The sequence below is a fragment of the Saimiri boliviensis genome, chromosome 7 (genome assembly GCF_048565385.1).
Source record: "Saimiri boliviensis isolate mSaiBol1 chromosome 7, mSaiBol1.pri, whole genome shotgun sequence".
Classification (NCBI taxonomy): Eukaryota; Metazoa; Chordata; class Mammalia; order Primates; family Cebidae; genus Saimiri; species Saimiri boliviensis.
The window spans coordinates 105,094,656-105,118,210 of NC_133455.1; the positions used below are offsets into that span (position 1 = coordinate 105,094,656).

General features: G+C 36.0%; 1 protein-coding gene across 1 annotated transcript in view; it reads right to left on the bottom strand.

Annotated features, from left to right (window-relative positions):
- Positions 1 to 23,555, bottom strand: part of ADAMTS20 (ADAM metallopeptidase with thrombospondin type 1 motif 20) — a 200,746-nt gene that overhangs the window by 71,643 nt on the left and 105,548 nt on the right. Inside the window, 7 exon segments of the mRNA XM_074403153.1 lie at positions 601 to 765; positions 902 to 1,112; positions 2,517 to 2,643; positions 7,537 to 7,666; positions 7,811 to 7,983; positions 12,130 to 12,222; positions 14,959 to 15,076. Coding sequence (XP_074259254.1) covers positions 601 to 765; positions 902 to 1,112; positions 2,517 to 2,643; positions 7,537 to 7,666; positions 7,811 to 7,983; positions 12,130 to 12,222; positions 14,959 to 15,076 — 1,017 coding nt within the window.

A 23,555-nucleotide genomic window follows, 5' to 3' on the forward strand; every position in this document is an offset into this window, starting at 1 on the left:
AAACTAACCTTAGGATAAGTATACAACCCATGCTGCTGTGGACCCTGGCACTTTCTTATGCAAAGGGTTATACATTAAACATCAGTTAGTGTTATTGCTAGCAAGAAACTGTAAATAGTGTAAAGACAAACTATCTTGTTCATTTCATTTTTTTGCTTGATTATTGAGACAGAGTCTCACTTTGTCACCCAGGCTGGAGTGCAGAGGCCAATCTCGGCTCACTGCAGTATCTACTCACTGCAACCTCCGCTCACTGTAACCTCCACCTCCCAAGCTCAAGCAATGTTTCCAACTCAGCCTCTCGAGTAGCTAGGACCGCAGATGTGTACCACCACACCTGGCTAGGTTTTACCATGTTGCTCAGGCTGGTCTCGAATTTCTAAGCTCAAGAAATTTGCCCACCTCAGCCTCCCATAGAGCTGGGTATTATAGGCATGAGACACTGTGCCTGGCCTGTCTTATAAATTTCTGATTGCCTTGATAATAGTTATTTACAAAATGATGAAACAAATTTAAGCACTTTTAAATTTTAAGTCTTAGATTACAAAGCTTTACTAACACAGTATTTTAATAGTTCCAAGCCTCATGTGTTTAATGTACCTCACTCCATTTACTAGTAGCCCAACTGGGACAGGAAAATTCATTGCAATTCTCTTTCGTCACTCGGGACAGTTCTTGGCATTCATTGTCAGGAAGATGATGGCCAAAGTCATCCATACAATAAGATTCTCGAGACCTTTCCCCTCCTCCACAACTCCTGGAACACTAATTTAAAAAAAAAAAAAGCGGTAACTAATGGAAAAAATAGTAGATTTTTAACAAAATTATACTTTGGAGTAACATAAATATTTAATTAGAAAAAAAGGGGCAACTTTTTTTTAAGCAATCATTGTTATTGTACCTGAGACCATTCTGAATAATGCCATCTTATGAAGACACAGTTACCATGGCATAGTTCTTGGGTAGGAGGTTTAAGTTGGTCACCACAGTAGTGGTCATCAACTGCAATAGTCTGTCCTTTATGAATGGAATACTTTATGCAACGGATGTCCAAAATTCTATATCCTTGACCACATTGGGATGAACATTTACTTTTGCCAATAACATGCCACCTAGAAAAAAGATGTTATTATACTTAGGAGGTATATTACATAATTAAAAAACAAATTCAGAGACACTCATGCCCTCAGTTTTTAAAATTCTGAGTTAATGGACACACCACCATAAAACAAAACCAGTCTGGAGCCAAGAAGCCAGCATTATACTACTGATCTCACACCAGCATTTGGTGGCAGCTTTGGAGGTGTGTCCAAGGAACCCCAAGCTTCCTCAAAAACCTTTGAAAACAACTGGTTTAGATCATGATTACCCAATTACTTAGTGGCAGATTTAAGACAATAACTGAATATATTTGACTCCAAATCAGGTAGTTTCTCCTTATGCAATCCCTCTATAAGTACTTTGATTTTATGACCAGGGAATGACTAGGTATTTGACTACATCAATAAAGATAATCTTTAAAAAGTTAGCTAGTTTTTTTAAAGTACACTACATTTTCTCATTAATTCATGTAATCTATATTTAGACATGTTTCCAGGGGAAACATTTTTCCACGATTAAAAATGTTAGTTGTAGTAAAATTATCCCAATTGTAGTCTAGCATTTATCAATGTGAGAGCACCAGTGTAACGAAGCACAGAATTCATGGAATTCATTTCCATCCGTAATAGCATCTCAAGGATTTCACTATGCTTCCTTTTGCTACTATGTAGTGGATGCAGCTTATACAGGCAGTTCTACTACTGTGCTTTTGCTATGTCTTCAAACAAAATCATAAATATATAGAAATTCTCATCCTTATTAAGTGAAAAAGGTTCTGGCCATACATGAATGTTAAATGGCACCTGCTACAATGCTAAAAATAAATGTGATAGATGGACTAATTGTATACCATATGTCACTCCAAAACCGATCTCTCTCTCTCTCTCTCTCTTTCTCTCTCTCACACACACACATACACACACACACACATAACAAGAAATTTAGAAGTATAAATTTCCTGTCATGCTTTAGGATCAATTTCCCTAAAGTTTAATGGAAAACATACTGATAGAATACCAAGGAAATCAATCAATTTGATTTCTCCAATCCCCAAACTTCAGAAGTTTACTGATTCATTAATTCAGTGGAAAATAAAGAATCGTGCTACAAAAATTATTGTTTCAGACCTTTAAGCCATCCATTTTCAGATCAGAGTTTAGGTGTATTTATTTTACAGACAAAATTGCAACCATTTTCTATGCAAAACATTGAGACCTATATATTGGTATTCAGAAAATACTATGAGTGAAAATTCAAATCAATTATGTACTGAGTTTTATCATAAATTAGTGAGACTGAAATTTTTTCATGACAGGGGCAGATGACGAGTATTAATTATCAGTCACTGTGCTAAATGTTTTAATCTTAGCTCACTTATTAACCTGGTTATATTACATATATATTTCTGTTTTTACCTTAGTTCACAGTCTGTATTGCAACTTTCAGTAACTAACGATGGAAGAGGCAAGTGGTCACATTTTTGATCAGACACAACACTATGATCACTCTTATGTATGCAAGTTATTTTTCTTCTCTGAAAACCTTGGCCAACGTCAAATGAAAATAAAAAATGAAAAGAAAATTAACATAGTTAGACATTCTACAATTATACAATTCTGGTAATAACTTAAAGGAGTCAGCTAAGCAAGTAAAAACTGCCCATGCAACATACAGGATATACTAGTATATTAATCTAGTGAGGAATGACTTTTTATGATAAGTAAACTGAATCCTGAGTGACTGAGGAGTTTGCTTAATGAAGAGATGTACAGAAGATGGGACAGGCATTGGAGTAAAAAGAAATTCACTATAGCAGGATAGAGTGGTTGTTTGTGAATAATTGAGTAGCTGGGAACAGTGCTGTTGCTATACAGTACATTATATTATTGTCATCTGTCAGCTACCTCCCCTTTCCCCATAAGAGGATTGTGCATCTCTATTGCTACAATGTTATAGTAACTTCGTGTAGCAGAAGATCTCTTTCCTGTCCATTGGCATCAGGCTTTTATCAACTGACTGAAAAGGAATGTGACCTATTCAAGTCCCACCCAGCTCTCTTTCTTTTTTGCTTCTGCATCCAGAACATCATTTCCCAGATAGAGCTGATCTTTCAGCCTGAAATCATGAAGGAAAAAGGCATAGACAGACAATAAAAAGATCAGTGTTTGTCACCATTTGTTGGCAAAGGAAGGAAGAATAAATAGTTGAAGCACCGGAGATTTTTAGGGCAGTGAAACTACTGTGTATGGTATTATATTGGTGATTACATGTCATTATACATTTGTCAAACCTATAGAATTTACAACACGAAGAGTGAACTCTAATGTAAACTATGTACTTCGGTTAATAACAATGTATCAAAACTGGCTCATCAATTGCACAATGTGCCACATTAATGCAAAATGTTAATAATAGAGGAGTGCAAGTGAGTGGCAGGAATGGCACAGGGAAGAAGGATGAATATGCAAACTTTCTGTACTTTCTACTCCATTTTTCAGTAAACCTAAAACTTCTCTAAAAAATAAAGTCTCTAAATAATATTAAAAATCATGGACATAGATACCAAGTTGGAGTAGAGCCATAGCCAATTAGCAGCTAAAACATATGAGCAATAAATAAGCCTTTATTGTTCCAAGCAATTAAGATGTGATTGTTGTTTGCATCCAGCATAACTACAGCAAAAGCAAACTAAGAGAAGTAACTGACCAGAGTCATTTGAACTTTATGCTTTCTGCAATGAGGAGATGGTAAAGAGTTTAAACAGTCAGTGACATGAACAAATTTCTGTTGTTTGTGCTTCCAGTTAACTAAACGTGATCATATATGTTATCTCTGCTCCTTCCTAAATATCCATTCAAATAACTATGAGAAATTCTGAAAAAGCATAAACCTAAGAGAACAAAAATAGGAAAAGAAAAACAAAGCAAGGATTTTGAATTTGAAATGTTGAATATGAAACGTATATGGAAATAACTATTTAACAGAGCCAAGGAAGATGAAATCTAAGCCTGCAAAGTGGGAAAGTAAATAACAAACAAACCATTCATGACAAAGAACCCAAGAAAAGCCCAGGAATGGAAAACACCAGGTTCCTCTGATAGGGAGAATGTGTGAGGGTCTGAAAAAATAAAGAACTAATTGAAAAGTATTTATGAAGAAGGGTTACACCACTAGCTTCCTAGCTGAGAGCATCACTGTCCGATGAAAACAGAATGTGAACCACATCTGGAACTTTATATTTTCTAGTAGTCATATTAAAAAGCAAAAAAAAAAAAGGTTAATTTTAATAACATTTATATTTAGCCCCAAATATTTTAAATATGATCATTTTAACATATTAATATAAAATTATTAATAATATATTTTACATTCTTTTTTTTATTCTAAGCCTTCCAAATTTAGTATGTATTTCACATTTCAATAGATTAACCACACGTGGCTAGTGGCTACCATATTGGACAGCATAGCTCTAGAAAAAGTGAACTTGAGGGCATAAGACACAGCTGAGAACAGCTGGGAACACATCCTACTGAAACAGTGTGGCTAAGTAAAATTCTCCACACTGAATGATGTAACCCCAGCCCATTCAGCACTCAGTTTCCCGCTGGCACCATGCCAACTTCTGTTGTTCTGCAGCCCCCTCATGACTATCAGAAGATGAGAGAATTCCTCCCTTGTGGTGCTGTTTAACTCAAGAAAAACAATCAACTGACAATAACATTTGGAGCTTCTCTCCAATGACATATGAGAGGGCTACTTAATTACCAAATTACTCTATAACTTAACTTCTAGTTAACTTGTCTGATTCAGAGAGGACTTTCAATCAGAATTTTTGTACTTTTAAAATATGAGTGAACAGCACAAGATCAGTAAACATTTTAAGAATGCTTTGAACACACAAAAAAATGTAAAATAAACAATAACAAAATAGAACTAGGATGAAACCCATATAAATCAGGGAGCAGAAGGAAACTAAAGACTATGATTAATACACTCAGAGATACAATAGAAGGTATGACATTCATAAAACAAAAGCAAGATGTTATGAGAAGAAACATTAAGAAAACAGTGAAATTGAGAGAATATATTAGAAAATAAAAAATCAGTTTAGGAATGTGAACATCCAAATAATAGTAATTTCCCAAAGATATAAGAGAAAAGCTAACATGAGGAAGTCATCAAAGAACATGATAAAACTTCTCAAGACAAAGATTTATGTTTCCAAATTGGAATGGCATCTTAATTGCCTAGAAAAAAAGATGAAAAAACAACCAAATCAAGGCACATTGTCCTGAAATTTCATACCACTAGAATTAAAGAGAGGATCCACAAAACTTGCAGAATATAACATGCTATGTACAAGCACAGAAAATCAGAAAATAAGCCAGAAAACAAGGTATTCAAAATTCTAAAGAAAAATAATCTCTATTTATACCAACCAAACTACTGACCAAGCATGAGAATATAATTATGACATTTTCAGATATGAAAGGTCTCAAAAGAATCTACTTTTTTTCTCAAGAAAATACTGAGGGATATGTTCCACCCAATGAAAGAAATAAATCAAAAAGAGGGATTGATAAGATTTAGAAAACAAGGAATCTAGCACAGAATACTGAAGAGAATTACCAGGACAATAATGAAGGGAAATCTCAAGATGACAGTCATTAAACAAGCCTGAAAAGCAACACAGACAAATTAGAGAAAAGAGGGCCACAGTAGCCAAAGGTAAAGAAGAAATGAAGAAAAAATCAAATTGATAAGTTCTATAATATGCTTGAAAATATTAAGATAGAACATATAGTTCTGACAAAAAGTTTGAGTACTGATAACTTTCAGGACACTGAAATAAACAAAACTTAGGAAATGTAATTTTAGAGAAAGTAAAAAAACTTACACAAAATAGGAACATCATCATAAGACACTATGTGGTAAAAGAAATAAGGATTCCTTTTCCCTTGCACATGATTGTTTAAGAGAACTCTCCTGCTTTGGACTCCCAAATCATCTCTCACCATGTTTGTCCAAACTTCCATTTTGAATCTTGTTATTCTTGGTGTGTTCCTTGCATTTTAAAATGTTCCTTCATTCTCCTGTTGCTAGAATTTATCTTTCTAGCTCCCTATATCCATGGTCACAGACAAGCTTACCCACTCAAGCTGGAATGCTGGTTCCAGCTCCCAAAATTCCAATTGTCTTCTAAAAGGATATTCAGGGCCTTTCTGACAAAATAAATTCTTCCATCTTCACTGCTAACCAAAGCTCTGTGTTTTCTACCTCTAGCATTTATCCCAGTCAATCACGCATCATCTCCTTGTATCCCTCCACTGAGACACTGCTTAAACAGTAACAGGAACATTTGTTCCCACGAAAGCATTGTGGGAAGTACTGTCTAGATGCCACAGGAAAAAGACTGTGCCTCTTCCAGAATAGGGCACCACAGTTCCTTTGGCACTTTGTCAGGTCAGTTTGTTAGACTGTTCTTCACATTCTCACCATCTTTGGTCACTCCCTCTGGCAGCACACTTTCTATGATAAGCCCATCTCCCCATGGTTCTGGGCTTCCTTTCCTCTGACCCACTGCTGCCCTAATTCCCAAACTTTTTCTCTAATCTTCATGAAAACTTTTTTTCCCCATTCTACACAACATTCTCTATCTTCAGCTTCAGTCTCCTCAAAAACTGCTCCCTCCACCTTTTCTAAGGTCCATACTGTGCATATCTATAGTACTGTATTTATCATTTTATAAACTAACATATATATTCATGCACCTGTTTCAAGCACTAGACTAAAAGTGAATGCAGAATTGGGATCTTAATAATCTGGATATATTCCTTCAATAAATATTTATTGCATTGAACATAGTATTACACAAATATCCATAATTACAGACTGCACAGACTCCAGTCTTTACACTTTATTTCCTTACTATAAATTGCCCTGCGGTTCCCACTGTGCTCCTTTTCCATTCTATTTCTTTCAGTTTTTCATGCCATCTGTACAATTATACTTTCTCACGGTCAGGGAAGGAAAATACAAAGATAAAATAATGTTTGATATCTCAACAATAAAAGAGGAAGCCAGGTTGTTGAGAAAGAGTGTGTGAAGATGAGTGGAAGAAAAGGCAGATTTCACTAAGAAGTAGGATATATATAAGTTACAGAAATTTTCTGTGGCTGTGAAAAAGAGACTAAGAATGGGAAAGTAAAAGAACAGTAATAGAGAAGTTTGAAAAGAGTAGCATTAAATAGTGCTGTTAAGTATAAGAGAATCAGCGAGAAAAGTAGAAAGGAAAAAATGATTAAAAACCTTTGTATGTCTGTGTGGGATAACTGTATGGACAGTGGGAAGGATTCCATATGTACCCAGACTCAAAAATGCCCAGAATGATGCCAGAATGCACACTCTTTCATCCCATATTGAATGCCAGTATACCTTGACACATTTTGGTACAGTCTTCCCATGGTCCATAGGGGTCCCATGTGAACCTGTCGCTCCTCTCTTCCAAAGGGATATTGAAGGAGTAACGTACATCAGGGTTGTATAAATTACCCACACACAACACCTCAATAAGAATACAAAGAAACATACAATTAATTCATAAAAAAATATATTCTTAAGACATCATTTTACATTTTATAATAAGCACTTAACCAGTAGTTTACTAATATAATTAAATCTAAGTGTTACTACTGATGACAGAACTTACCTGCAAAATAAGTTCTTTCTCTTGTCGATTAGTACTATTAATTCTTTCAACTGAGTTGTCTGATCCACTGTATTCAATAACAGTTCTTGTTCCTTGCACATTGACTTCTTTTCTTGATCTACTTAGAACAAAATTTCCATTTAAAATAAAATTCCCTTCAGCGTCAGATAATGCTGTAAAAGAATATAAGCAAAACTCATGAAATAGTAAACCCAACCAACAACACAGAAAATATCTGTTTAACCATTTTTTTTTTTTTTTTTTTTTTTAAAGATGGAGTCTTGCTCTATCTCCTAGGCTGGAGTGAAATAGCACATCGGCTCACTGCAACCTCCGCCTCCTGGGTTCAAGTGATTCACCTGCCTCAGCCTCCCAAGTAGCTGGGATTACAGGCATGTGTCACCACACCCAGCTAATATTTGTATTTTTAGTAGAGACAGGGTTTTGCCATGTTGGCCAGGTCAGTCTCAAACTCCTGACCTCAGGTGATTCACCTGCCTCGGCCTCTCAAGTAATAGGATTACAGGCATGAGCAACCATGCCCGGCCTAGTCTAACTTTTAAAGTTCGAATCCTTTTTTGAAATTAAAGACGTAAATTTAAATTAATGTTGAGGAAATAAACTTCATTTTACTGTAATGTGGGATTTAATCAATAAGTTGGGTCACTTCCGCACATCAGCCAAAGATATTAAAATACATTCACTCTGTATTTTTCTATCTCAGATAGTCATCTTCTTCCATGAAGCATGTAGCATCAGAAGAGACAAACAGGAAATGGGAAAGCAGAAAGAAGTCATGACCCCAGCAGATAGATTAGTTCAATCATCCTTGTCATCAATGGTAGGGAAAGAAGGAGCAGCCAGATTGCTGCAACATTCCCTTTATGCTTATCTTAGAAAAAAGGTACAAAGCTTTAAAACTCTAGTCTTAACATTCTAGAAGGCCATGCATGCAATGACTATACCATTCTCTACACAAATGTCTAGATCTTTCATAGAAAAGCCCTTTATCCCTTGTTAACACATACATGGATATCTGCTTTTCAGAATGATACTCGTATTTCCCTCTCTGTTCATGTCCCCTTCTTGTTCTCTTTTTCCCAGTGACAGACACTAATATATGCCTATAGAATATATATATATATATATATATATATATATATGCACTGAGGTAATATTTTTAACACAAGGAAAAGTATTTCAACTAAATGTAAAAGGCCAATAATTCAAACAACTTACATTTGATTTTATTTAATGAATATTTTGCATTTTTAATGAGGTGAAACTAATATAACATAAAATTAACCATTGTTAAACAAACAATTCAATGGCATTTATATATTCACAATGATGTACAATCATTACCTCTATCTAGTCCCAAAACCTGTTCACCCAAAAGGAAACCTTGTATCCATTAAGCAGTTGTTCCCTTTACATTTGAGTTTATAGTTCCAAATGCAATTCCTGAGATAGGCTGTTCATTACAGATTCAGATTGCCATTTACACAGCCTAATTATCTGAGTCAGTATTTCACATCTTATTAATGTGCAGCAGATGCTTTCTCAATACCAGCTCTGCATCATTACCTACCTACTCCAGTTTAGTAAATTACAGATAACTGTATTAAGATGTTTCTCGGGCAGAAGGAAACTGTGTAAAACATTCTTCTCATATTTGTGTCTAAAGTAAAATTCTTTAAGCCTGAAAGCTAATTTGTAAAAATAAATAACATAAATTAAGTCTATACTTTAGCAATAGCTAACAGACAATATACTCTGACTACATTCATTAACATATAAAAATGTGAAACCACAATTCTTTTTCTGGCTTTTTAAAAAAATCCAAAAGGTTTTAAAAAAAACTGTATTCAAATACTTCAGCTACATAGTAAAAAAAACTTGAAAAAATTATTTAAAACATTTAATTTCAAAGAATTCTATAATTAATATTAGACAAAATGATAGAAGAGAATTTTATTCTAAATACACATGCAACTAATTGACTATAATATCTGGTTATCTAAAATACTCTCATGAGAAAAAACTGAAAACAAATTATTGTTCAGAATTTCATTTAGTTTTTTTTTTTAGTAATACATTTTGGATTGCTTAAGAACATATGCATAGGGAGCCCTAAGCTCAGTATGAAATGAAATTGCATGTTTGCTAAAGGGAATCTTGTTGCTTTCCAAGAATTTACACCAACTACAAACTTCCACGAAATTGCACATGAGCTACATACTGGTTGCTGTTTAAGAGAAATGTTTACCAGCAAGAGAAATCAGGCAAGAAAAAAAAATAAAGGGTATTCAAAAAGGAAAGGAGAAAATCAAATTGTCTCTATTTGCAGATGACATGAGTGTATATCTAGAAGACCCCATCGTCTCAGCTCAAAATCTCCTGAAACTGATAAGCAACTTCAGCAAAGTCTCAGGATACAAAATCAATGTGCAAAAATCACAAGCATTCCTATACATCAGTAACAGACTTAAAGAGAGCCAAATCAAGAATGAACTGCCATTCACAATTGCTACAAAGAGAATAAAATACCTAGGAATACAACTAACAAGGAACGTAAAGAACCTCTTCAAGGAGAACTACAAGCCACTGCTCAATGAAATAAGAGAGGACACAAACAGATGGAGAAACATTACATGTTCATGGTTATGAAGAATCAACATCGTGAAAATGGCCATACTGCCCAAAGTAATTTACAGATTCAACGCTATTCCCATCAAGCTACCAATGACCTTCTTCACAGAACTGGAAAAAAACACCTTAAACTTCATATGGAACCAAAAGAGAGCCCACATAGCCAAGTCAATTCTAAGCAATAAGAACAAAGCAGGAGGCATCACGCTACTGGACTTCAAACTATACTACAAGGCTACAGTAATCAAAACAGCATGGTACTGGTACCAAAACAGAGATATAGACCAATGGAACAGGGGCCTCGGAGGAAACACAACATATCTACAACGATCTGATTTTTTACAAACCTGACAAAAACAAGCAATGGGGAAAGGATTCCCTGTTTAATAAATGGTGTTGGGAAAACTGGCTAGTCATATGCAGAAAGCAGAAACTGGACCCCTTCCTGACGCCTTACACTAAAATTAACTGCAGATGGATTAAAGACATAAACATAAGACCTAACACGATAAAAACCCTAGAAGAAAATCTAGGCAAAGCCATTCAGGACATAGGCATAGGCAAGGACTTCATGACCAAAACACCAAAAGCATTGGCAACAAAAGCCAAAATAGACAAATGGGACCTAATCAAACTCCACAGCTTCTGCACGGCAAAAGAAACAGTCAGTAGAGTGAATCGGCAACCAACAGAATGGGAAAAAATTTTTGCAGTCTACCCATCTGACAAGAGGCTAATATCCAGAATTTACAAAGAACTAAAACAGATCTACAAGAAAAAAACAAACAAGCCCATTCAAAAGTGCGTGAAGGATATGAACAGATACTTTACAAAAGAAGACATACAGGAGGCCAACAAACATATCAAAAAATGCTCATCATCATTGGTCATTAGAGAAATGCAAATCAAAACTACATTGAGATACCATCTCACGCCAGTTCGAATGGCGATCATTAAAAAATCTGGAGACAACAGATGCTGGAGAGGATGTGGAGAAATAGGAACACTTTTACACTGTTGGTGGGAGTGTAAATTAGTTCAACTATTGCGGAAGACAGTGTGGCGATTCCTCAAGGACCTAGAAATAGAAATTCCATTTGACTCAGCAATCCTATGACTGGGTATATATCCAAAGGATTATAAATCGTTCTACTATAAGGAACATGCACACGAATGTTCATTGCAGCACTGTTTACAATAGCAAAGACCTGGAACCAACCCAAATGCCCATTGATGACAGACTGGACAGGGAAAATGTGGTACATATACACCATGGAATATTATGCAGCCATCAAAAACGATGAGTTCGTGTCTTTCTAGGGACATGGATGAACCTGGAAACCATCATTCTCAGCAAACTGACACAAGAGCAGAAAATCAAACACCGTATATTCTCACTCATAGGTGGGTGTTGAACAATGAGAACACGTGGACACAGGGAGGGGAGCACTATACACTGGGGACTGTTGAGGGGAAATGGGGAAGGGACGGGGGGTGGGGAGGTGGGGAGAGATAGCATGGGGAGAAATGTCAGATATAGGTGAGGGGGAGGAAGGCAGCAAATCTCACTGCCATGTGTGTACCTATGCAACAATCTTGTATGTTCTTCACATGTACCCCAAAACATAAAATGCAATAAAAAAAAAGAGAGAGAGAGAAATGTTTACCAAGGTAAGTGTCATCTGGTTGTCCAGAATAGCTGTACTGACGAATGTCAATGTTTGTTGCTCCTGCGGGAATCTTTACAACAACGTTATAACCTGTAATATAATTTTACATATGTTAAATTTCATAAAAAGCAGATGGCCCATAGGTTATTACTGCTAAATGAATGAAAAATATGAATAACATAGTCAGACTTAATTTTGTTGTATCTTTACAAAAATTACACAGTGGTTATTCCTTTTGAGTCAGTACCTTCCCTAAATTACTGAGGATTCAGAAAGAGTGGTTGTTTTCTAGAAACAGAGTTTAATATTCTTAACTTTCCCTAATGTTTTGCTAATTCTACTTCTATATTCTTAATATAGAATGAAATGAAGCTAGTATTTTGGCTCCTGAGATACTTGGTACATATACTCATTTTTAAACTTGGTTAATACTTTTATATTTTATACTTCCTGCTGGAGAAAAAAAAGAGATTTTTAACACGATTCACAAATCCAGGAGGTATTAAAATAGTTGGATGTTGCTATAATATGTTCACACAGATGCAGTAAATAGTAAAATAATAAAATTTTTCAATTTCATTATTGAAAAATCTTAAAAAATAAAAAGTTGAAAGCTCAAGTTTTTCTTCGGCTTTTAATTTGTAGTATAAGCAAGAATCTATCTATTCCCCAAATTTTAATTATTTTTACAAGAATACTAATAAACTTGTTATGAGAAAAGTAAAAAGTTTACTCAAGTGAAATGAAAGTAATATTTCCATTTTATGAGGCCAAATTCAGCGACATTGGCCCTGCTCAAAAGAGGAAACATTTTATCTAACAGACATTAAGAAAAAATGTTTTCCCAACACTAAACACACATTGCATAGTTGTCCAAATACTCAAGTTTTTAAGTATACAATTAATTATACTTTAGGGTTAGTATTCTAAGTTATTTCTTTCCCTTATTAGGATTTCTCCCTACTTACTACATCATGAGTAAAAGTAATTTTCTTATACACTACTTTTGATAAATATAGTATTAACTTAAGAAAACATTTTAAAAACAGCTTAAATTTACAACTCTAATGTCAGACTATCTTGCATGTGCTTTAGAGCAGCCTTATTTATATCTAAGGTATAGCATTTTTAATATAAGATGATAGTTTGATGATTCAGTATCTATATGCATACTGGTTGTAGGTTATTGATATACAAGAATAATTTTAATTCATCTCCTTTTCACTATAAAGTATTCTCACCCATTACTTTTACTATTTATGCCTTTACTATTCATTTTATTTTATTTTTTTTTCAAGAAAGCAAGCCCAAGGCATTGCAAAGTTGATAAGATGAAGGCTACCACCAGGGGGCAGAAATGTGACAAATGCTAATTAGACCTTGCAAATGAGTTTAACACATTTTTCTATTTGCAAACTGATTAATGCACAGTACAATTTACACAAGATTACATATTTGATCCTAATTTGCTTCATGTAGCTTTATCCTAGAAAAACTATTTTTCAGTAAATACAGACTGTAATAAGTATATGCCACGTATTATAGAAGGGAATCAAAGGTATGTAGCTCTCGGGTAATAACTAGAAGAATCAGATATCAAATCATCTAGTAACTGAGATTTATAAGTATCAAAGTATAAAATGTACTATAATTTTCACATACATAAAAATACAAATTTTGAGTTTTAAATTATACTGCTCTAATGGAATTAACAATTTGAACATATATGAACACAATTTAAAGTTTAACAATGAGACTACAAAAATTAGGTTAGGTGTAGGGGTTCATGCCTATAATTTCAGCACTTTGGGATGTCAAGATAGGAGAATTCCTTAAGGCTAGGAGTTTGAGATCAACCTGGCAACACAGTGAGACCCCATCTCTACACACACACACACACACACACACACACACACACACACACACACAATTAGCTGGGCATGGTGGTGAGCACCTGTAGTTCTAGATACTTGGGATAAGGAGCTGGAAAGATTGCTGGAACCCAGGAGTTCAGAGCTGCAGTCAGCTATGATTATGCCACTGTACTGCAGCTTGGACAACAGAGTAAGACCCTGCCTCTAAATAAATAAATAAATAAAGTTGTAAGAAATAAATTTTAATTTGCAAAGATAGTTTTAAAGATCTGCTTTTATTATCATAAAAACAAAAAATGTTTGCCCAGAAAACTTTACAATGGAAAATATCTTCTATATTTTCATGATATTTTGAAGAAAAATTAAATCATGGCCAAATATCAGTTACATATGTGATCCAGATACTGCCTGGAAAATCAAATGTGATAATAATTCTGAAACATTTAATTCAGAAAACATTTAAGTTAATGGTTTTATCCCTCACTTCCAATCAACATTTTCTACCTACCTTTAATAAGAAATGTAACAGGCCAAGTCATAACAAAAAAGAAAGTGATTCTAGTACAAAAATATTTAAAAGCAAGTTTTCTAGAAAAAATTCACTAATATATACATTTTAGGTTATAGAGAAAAAAAGTACTTAATTAATGGGAGGATTATGGACATATCACACATCACCGTCAAATAGCATTGAATTTACTCTAGTAAATGCATCTAATACATTTTTAAGAATCAGATTTGCCTGAGGCAGGTGAATTCATTAATCAAGGATCCATCTGGTCTAATACAGTATTTAACTGTTTTATATTAGGAAATTTTTCCTTAACAATTATTTTGGGCTAAGGGTGTAGAGTAGACAAAACAGTAACAGAGAATTACTATTACATCTTCTTTACAGACTCCATTATTGTACTAACTAAAAGGGAAAACTAGAAACAAATACACAACTTACCATAGTGAGAACTGTTGAAGACACCTGTTATTGTCTTGCATGAAGAGTTATCCCCACCACACACTCCACATTTGTCTATCTTGGCACTGGAGTTTAACACGTGATCACAGCCAGCTGCCTATATGACACAATTACAATCAATAATAATGACTAATTATAAAGAAAAGAGAGAAGATCCAAATATATACAATCAGAAATGACAAAGGGGGTTTGCCACTGAGCCCACAGAAATACAAATAACTCTCAGAGACTACTATGAACATCTCTACACACATGAACTAGAAAACCTAGAAAAAATGGATGAACTCCTGGACACATACACCCTGCCAGGCTGAAGGTGGAAGAAAATGAATCCCTGGGCAGACCAATAATGAGCTCTAAAATTGAATCAGTAATAAGTAGCCTATCATCCAAAAAATCCCAGGACCACATGATTCCCAGATGAATTCTACCAGATGTACAAAAAAGAGCTGGTACCATTCCTACTGAAACTATTCCAGAAAAACTGAGGAGGAGTGACTCCTCTCTAACTCATTCTGTGAGGTCAGCATCATCCTGATACCAAAAGCTGGTAGAGACACAGCAAAAAAAGAAAACTTCAGGCTAATATTCTTGATAAATACTGATAGAAAAATCCTCAACAAAATACTTGCAAACCAAATCCAGCAGCACCTCAAAAAGTTTATCCAACACAATCAAGTAGACTTCATCCCTGGCATGCAAAGTTGGTTCAACAAACGCAAATTAATAAATGTAATTCATTGCATAAACAGAACAAAAGACAAATATCACATGATTATCTCAATAGAGGCAGAAAAGGCTTTCAATAAAATTTAACACTCCTTCATGTTAAGAGCTCTTCACAAACTAGGGATTGAAGAAACATACTTCAAAATAGTAAGAGTGATCTATGACAAAGCCACAATGACTATTATACTGAATGGGGAAAAGCAGGAAGAATTTCCCTTGAAAACTGGTACAAGATAAGCGTGCCCTTTCTCATTATTTCTATTTAACATAGTACTGGAAGTCTTGGCCAGAGCAATCAGGAGAAGGAAAGAGAAAGAGGAAGAGGAAAGAAAGAAGGAAGGAAAGAAAGAAAGAAAGGAAGGAAGAAAGGAAAGAAGGAAGGAAGGAAGGCAGAAAGAAAGAAAGAGAGAGAGAGGGAGGAAGGGAGGGAGGGAAGGAAAGGAAGGAAGGAAGGAAGGAAGGGAGGGAGAGAGAGAGAGGGAAAAAAGAAAGGAGGGAGGGAGGAAGGAAGAAAAGAAGGGAAGAAGGAAGGGAGGAAAGAAATAAAGAAAGAAAGGAAAGAAACAAAGAAAGAAGCATCCAAACAGAAAAAGAGGAAGTCAAACAATCCCTGCTGGCTGACCAAATAATTATATGTCTAGAAAATCCCATAGTCTCAGTCCAAAGGCTCCTTAACCTGACAACTTCAGCAAAGTTGCAAGACACAAAACCAATGTACAAAAATGACTGCCATTCCTACACATCAATAATAACCAACTTGAACCCCAAATAAAGAACACAATCCCCTTCACAATGGCCACAAAAAGAATAAAATACCTAGAAATACAGCTAGCCAGGGAGGTAACAGATCTCTCTAATAAGAATTATAAAACACTGCTCAAAGAAATAGAGAAAACTCAAACAAATGAAAATAGTCTATAGTTATATATAGGAAGAATCAGTATCATTAAAATAACCATAGTGCCCAAAGCAATGTATACATCCAATGCTATTCCTATCAAACTACCATTGATATTCTTCACAGAACTAGAAAAAACTATTTTAAAATTCATATGGAACCAAGAAAGAGCCTGAATAGCCAAGGCAATTCTAAGTAAAAAGAACAAAGGTAAAGGTGTCATGCTACCCAACTTCAAACCATACTACAGGGCTACAGTAACTAAAACAGCATTGGTTAAAAAAAAAAAAAAAAAAAAAAAGACACACAGACTAATGGAACAGAATAGAGAGACCAAAAATAAATCCACACAGCTACAACCATCTGATCTTCGACAAAGCTGAGCAAAAAAAAAAAAAAAAAAAAAAAAACAATGGAAAAAGGACTCGACTCCCTATTCAATAAATGGTGCTGGAATAAATGGCTAATCATATGCAGAGGATTGAAACTGGAATGCTTCCTTACATCATTATCAAAAATCAACTCATGATGGATTAAAGGCTTCTATGCAAAAACCCAAAACTATAAAAATCCTGGAAGACAACCAAGGCCATACCATTCTGCATATAGGAACTGGCAATGATTTCATTATGAAAACAGCAAAAGCAATTGCAACAGCAAAAATTGGCAAATGAGATCTAGTTAAATTTAAGAGCTCCTGCACAGCAAAAGAAACTATGAACAGAGCAAATAGGCAATCTACAGAATGGGAGGAAATATCTGCAAACTATACATCTGACAAAGGTCTATCATCCAGCATCTATAAGGAATTTAAATAAATTTACAAGAGAAAACCAAATTACTATTAAAAAGTGAGCAAAGAACATGAACAAACACCTTTTAAGAGAAGACATACATGCAGTCAACAGGCACATGAAAAAAATGCAGTATCACTGATGATTAGAGAAATGCAAATCAAAACCGCAGTAAGATACCATCTCACACCAGTCTGAATGACTAACATTAAAGTCAAAAAATAACAGATGCTGGCAAAATTGCAGAAAAGGGAATGCTTATACATTGTTGTTGGGGATGTAAACTGGTTCAACCACTGTGGAAATTGGTGTGGTGATTCCTTAAAGAGCTAAAAACTGAACTATCATTCAACTCAATAATCCCATTACTGGGTATACACCCAAAAGAATATAAGTTATTCTACCATAAAGACACACACAAGTATATGTTCATTGCAGCCTATTCACAATAGCAGTGACATGAAATCAACCTAAGTGTCTATTAATAGTAGACTGGATGAAGAAAATGTGGTACATATACACCATGGAGTACTATGCAGCCATAGAAAAGAATGAAATCATATCCTTTACAGGAACATGGACAGAGATGGAAGCCATCATCCTTAGCAAACCAACACAGGAACAGAAAATCAAATATCACATGTTCCTACTTAAAGTGGGAAGTAAATGATGAGAACATATGGACACAAAGAGGGGAACAACACACACTGGGGTCTGTTGAGGGTGGATGGTGGGAGGAGGGAGAGGATCAGAAAAAATAACTATTAGATACTAGGCTGAGTATCTGGGTGATGAAATAATCTGTACAACAAAACCCTGTTACACGAGTTTACCTGTATAACAAATTTGCACATATAATCCTGAACCTAAAATAAAAGTTAAAAAAAGTAAAAAAGAATGATGAAGCTTAAATATGGTGCTTTAAAGTTTACAAAGTTCTTTTCACAAATATACTTTCAACTAACAGGAGATTCAGTACAACAGAATTGTTTAAAAATATATACTGATATTGCTGTAAGTCAATATTTTCACATACCCATTTACATGGACTAAAAAGCCATGTTTCTTTAAAGGGTCATCCACAGACCTCCTGCATCAAAATCACGTGGGGTGTATTTAAAAAGACAGATTCCCAGATTTTCTGGATTATAATACTTGGAAATAAAACCTAGCAATGTGTGTTGTAACACTGACATTGATTCAAATACCCACTGTCATTTGAAAACCACTCTTCAGGGCAGATACAAGATGGCTGAATAGGAACAGCCCTGGAGTGCAGTTCCCAGGAAGAACATCACAGAGGGTAAGTGATCACCACATTTCCAAACAAGTTATTACTGCCCATAGACCAGGAGGCTGGGCTGAAAAGCACCGTAAGTTTCCAGCACGGCTGTTTCAGCTGGCGCAGTGGGTCTCCGCACAAAAACTCACACAAATCTGGGTGGCCATTTCAAATGGCACCTGGATACCTGGGAGACAGAGCCACCCATTCAACTGAAAATAAGGGGGCTGAAACAGGGAGAAAGGTGATCTGGCTCAGTGGTTCCCACTCCGACAACAACCAGCAATCTGAAACATTCTGGATCAAGAGTTTCACAGCAAGCACAGCTAGACCCAGGACAATCCAGCTCTGTGGGGGTAAGGGTGTCCACCATTACTGAGAGAGTCCACCACCACAGAGGCAGTCCACCATTACTGAAGCAGTCCGCCATTACCGAGGCATTCCGCCATTACTGAGGCAGACCACCATTACTGAGGCAGTTCTAACTATACCCCTATAAACAAAATGGCAAAGAAATTTACACAGCAGCTGGGCAGAGCCCATGGCAGCTCAGCAATGCATCTGCTGGCAGACTGTGACTAGGCTACCTCCTAGCTGGGCAGGGCATCTCTGAAAAATGGCAGCAGTACGTCAGGAACTTATAAATAAAGCCCCAAATTCACAGGACAGAGTACCTGGGAAAAAAGGTGGTTATGAGTGCCACTGCAGCAGACTTAAAGGTATCTTCCCAGCAGCTCTGAATGGAACAACGGAGATCACAGCTCAACACTTGAGCTCCTATAAGGGTCAGACTGTCTCCTCAAGCAGCTTCCTGACCCCCATATATCCAAAGAGACATCTCATAAAGGAGAGCTCAGGCTGACATCTGGCAGGTATCTTTCTGGGACTAAGATAACAGAAGAAGAAACTGGCAGCAACCCTTACTGTTCTGCACCTGCTGCAAGTGATTCCCAGGTAAGCAGGTTCTGGAGGAAACCTTCAGCAATCCTACAGCAGAGAAACCTGACTGTTAAAAGGAAAACTAAAAAACAGAAAGAAATAACTTTATCGTCAGCAAAAAGGATGTCCACACAGAGACCCCATCTGAAAATCACCAACTACATAGACCACAGGTAGATAAATACATAAAGGTGGGAAGAAACCAGCAAAAAAAGGATGAAAACACCCAAAACCAGAACATCTCTCTTCATCCAGGGCAGGCATCCCTAAACTAGGGCCTGCGGGCCGCATGCGGCCCCCTGAGGCCATTTATCTGACCCCTGCCGCACTTCAGGAAGGGGCACCACTTTCATTGGTGGTCAGTGAGAGGAGCACAGTATGTGGCGGCCCTCCAACAGTCTGAGGGACAGTGAACTGGCCCCCTGTGTAAAAAGTTTGGGGACGCCTGATCCAGGGGATCACAACTCCTCACCAGCAATGGAACAAAGCTGGATGGAGAATGAGTCTGATGAATTCACAGAAACAGACTTCACAAGGTGAGTCATAACAACCTTCTCTGAGCTAAAAGAACATATTCTAACCCAATGTAAAGAAACTAAGAAACTTGAAAAAAGGTTTGACGAAATGCTAACAAGAAAAAACAGCTTAGAGAAGAATATAAATCACCTGATGGAACTGAAAACAACAACACAAGAATTTTGGAAAGCATACACGAGTTTCAATACCCAAACTGACCAAGCAGAAGAAAGGATACCAGAGATTGAAGATCAACTCAATGAAATAAAATGAGAAGGTAAGATCAGGGAAAAGAGTGAAAAGAAATGAACAAAGCCTCCAAGAAATATGGGATTAAGTGAAAAGACCTAATCTACACTAGATGAGTATACCTGAATGTGATGGAGAGAATGAATCCAAGCTGGAAAACAGTCTTCAGGATGTTATCCAGAAGAACTTCCCCAAACTAGCAAGACAGGCCAATATTCAACTCCAGGAAATACAGAGAATACCACAAAAAAATTCCTCAAGAAGAGCAAAAACAAGGCACATAATAATCAGATTCATCAGGGTTGAAATGAAGGAAAAAATGCTAAGGGCAGCCAGAGAGAAAGGTTGAGTTACCAACAAAGGGAAGCCCATCAGACCACAGCAGATCTCTCAGCAGAAACCCTACAAGCTAGAAGAGAGTGGGGGCTGATAATCAACATCCTTAAAGAAAAGAACTTTCAACCTAGAATTTCATATCCAGCCAAACTATGCTTCATAAGGGAATGAGAAATAAAATCCTTTATAAAAAAGCAATTGCTGAGAGATTTCATCACAACCAGACCTGCCTTATAAGAGCCCATGAAAGCACTAAACATAGAAAGGAACAACCAGTAGCAGCTACTCCAAAAAGGTATCAAAATGTAAACAGCATCAACACAATGAAGAAACTGCACCAACTAATGGGCAAAAGAACGAGCTAGCATCAAAATGGCAGGATCAAATTCACACACAGCAATACTCACCTTAAATGTAAATAGGCTAAATGCCCAGTCAAAAGACACAGACTGGCAAATCGGATAAAAACTCAAAACCCATCAGTGTGCTGTATCCAGGAAACCCATTTCACATGCAAGGACATACGACGGCTAAAAATAAAGGGATGGAGGGAGATTAACAAAGCAAATAGAGAGCAAAAAAAGCAGGAATTGCAATCCTAGTCTCTGATAAAATAGACATTAAACCAACAAAGATCAAAAGAGACAAAGAAGGGCATTACATAATGGTAAAAGGATCAATGCAACAAGAAGAGCTAACAATCCTAAATATATATGAACCCAATACATTAGCACCCAGATACATGAAACAAGTTCTTAATGACCTACAAAGGGAGTTAGATTCCCACACAATAATAGTGGAAGACTTTAACACCCCACTGTCAATATTAGACAGATTAATGAGACAGAAAATTCACAAGGATATCCAGGATTTGAACTCAGATCTAGACCAAGCAAACCTAATAGACATCTATAGAACTCTCCACCCCAAATCTGCAGAATTTACATTCTTCTCAGCACTACATCACACCTACTCTAAAAGTGACCACATAATTGGAAGTAAATCACTCCTCAGATATGCAAAAGAATGGAAATAATAACAAACAGTCTATCAGACCACAGTGCAATCAAATTAGAATTCAGGATTCAGAAACTAACTCAGAACTACACAATTTCATTGAATCTGAACAACTGGCTCTTGAATGTTGACTGGATAAACAATGAAATGAAGGCAGGAATAAAGATGTTCTTTGAAACCAATGAGAAGAAAGACACAACTTATCAGAATCTCTGGGACACATTTAAAGCAGTGTCTACAGAGAAATTTATAGTAATAAATGCCCATATGAGAAGCAAGGAAAGATATCAAATCAACACCCTATCATCAAAATTGGAAGATCAGCTAGAGGAGCAAGATGAAAAAAACTCAAAAGCTAGTAGAAGGCAAGAAATAACTAAGATCAGAGCAGAACTGAAGGAGACAGAGACACAAAAAAACCCTTAAAATAAACCAATAAATCCAGGAGCTGGTTTTTTGAAAAGATCAACAATATAGACAGACTGGTAGCCAGATTAGTAAAAAAGAAGAGAGAAGAATCAAATAGATGCAATAAAAAACAATAAAGGGGATATAACCACAGATTCTACAGAAATACAAACCACCATCAGTGATTACTACAAACAACTCTATGCACATAAACCAGTAAACCCGGAAGAAATGGATAAATTCCTGGACACTTGCACCCTCCCAAGACTAAACCAGGAAGAAGTCGAAACCCTGAATAGACCAATAACAAGGGCTGAAGTTGAGGCAGCAATTAATTAGCCTAACAAACCAAAAATGCCCAGGTCCAGATGGATTCACAGCTGAATTCTACCAGACATACAAAGAGAAGCTGGTACCACTCCTGAAACTATTCCAAATACTCCAAAAAGAGAGAATCCTTAGCAAATGATTTTATGAGACTAACATCATCCTGATACCAAAACCTGTTAGAGACTCAACAAGAAAAGAAAACTTCAGGCCAGTATCCATGAGGAACACAAATGCAAAAAGCTTCAATAAAATACCAGCAAACCAATTGCAACAGTACATCAAAAAGCTTATTAATCACAATCAAGTAGGCTTCATTCCTGGGATGCAAGCCTGGTTCAACATATGCAAATTTATAAACATAATTCACCACATAAACAGAACCAAAGATAAAAACCACATGATAATCTCAATAGATGCAGAAAAGGCCTTCAACAAAATTCAACAGCCCTTTAGCTAAAAACTCTCAATTAACTAGGTATCAATGGAATGTATCTCAAAATAAAAACAATTCTTTATCACAAAACCACAGCCAATATCATACTGAATGGACAAAAACTGGAAGCATTCCCTTTGAAATCTGGCACTAGACAAAGATGCCCTCTCTCACCACTCCTTTTCAATATAGTATTGGAAGTTCTAGTCAGAACAATCAGGCAAGAAAAAGAAATAAAGGGCAGTCAATTAAGAAAGGGGGAAGTCAAATTGTCTCTATTTGCAAATGACATGATTGTTTATTTAGGAGACACCATTGTCTCAGCCCAAAATCTCCGTAAGCTGATAAGCAACTTCAGCAAAGTCTCGGGATACAAAATCAATGTGCAGAAATCACAAGCATTCCTTTACACCAATAACAGAATTAAGGAGAGCCCAATCAAGAACGAACTGCCATTCACAATTGCTACAAAGAGAATAAAATACCTAGGAATACAACTAACAAGGGACGTGAAGGACCTTTTCAAGCAGAACTACAAACCACTCCTCAAGGAAATAAGAGAGGACACAAACAGATGGAAAACCATTCCATGCTCATGGTTAGGAAGAATCAACATTGTGAAAATGGCCATACTGCTCAAAGTAA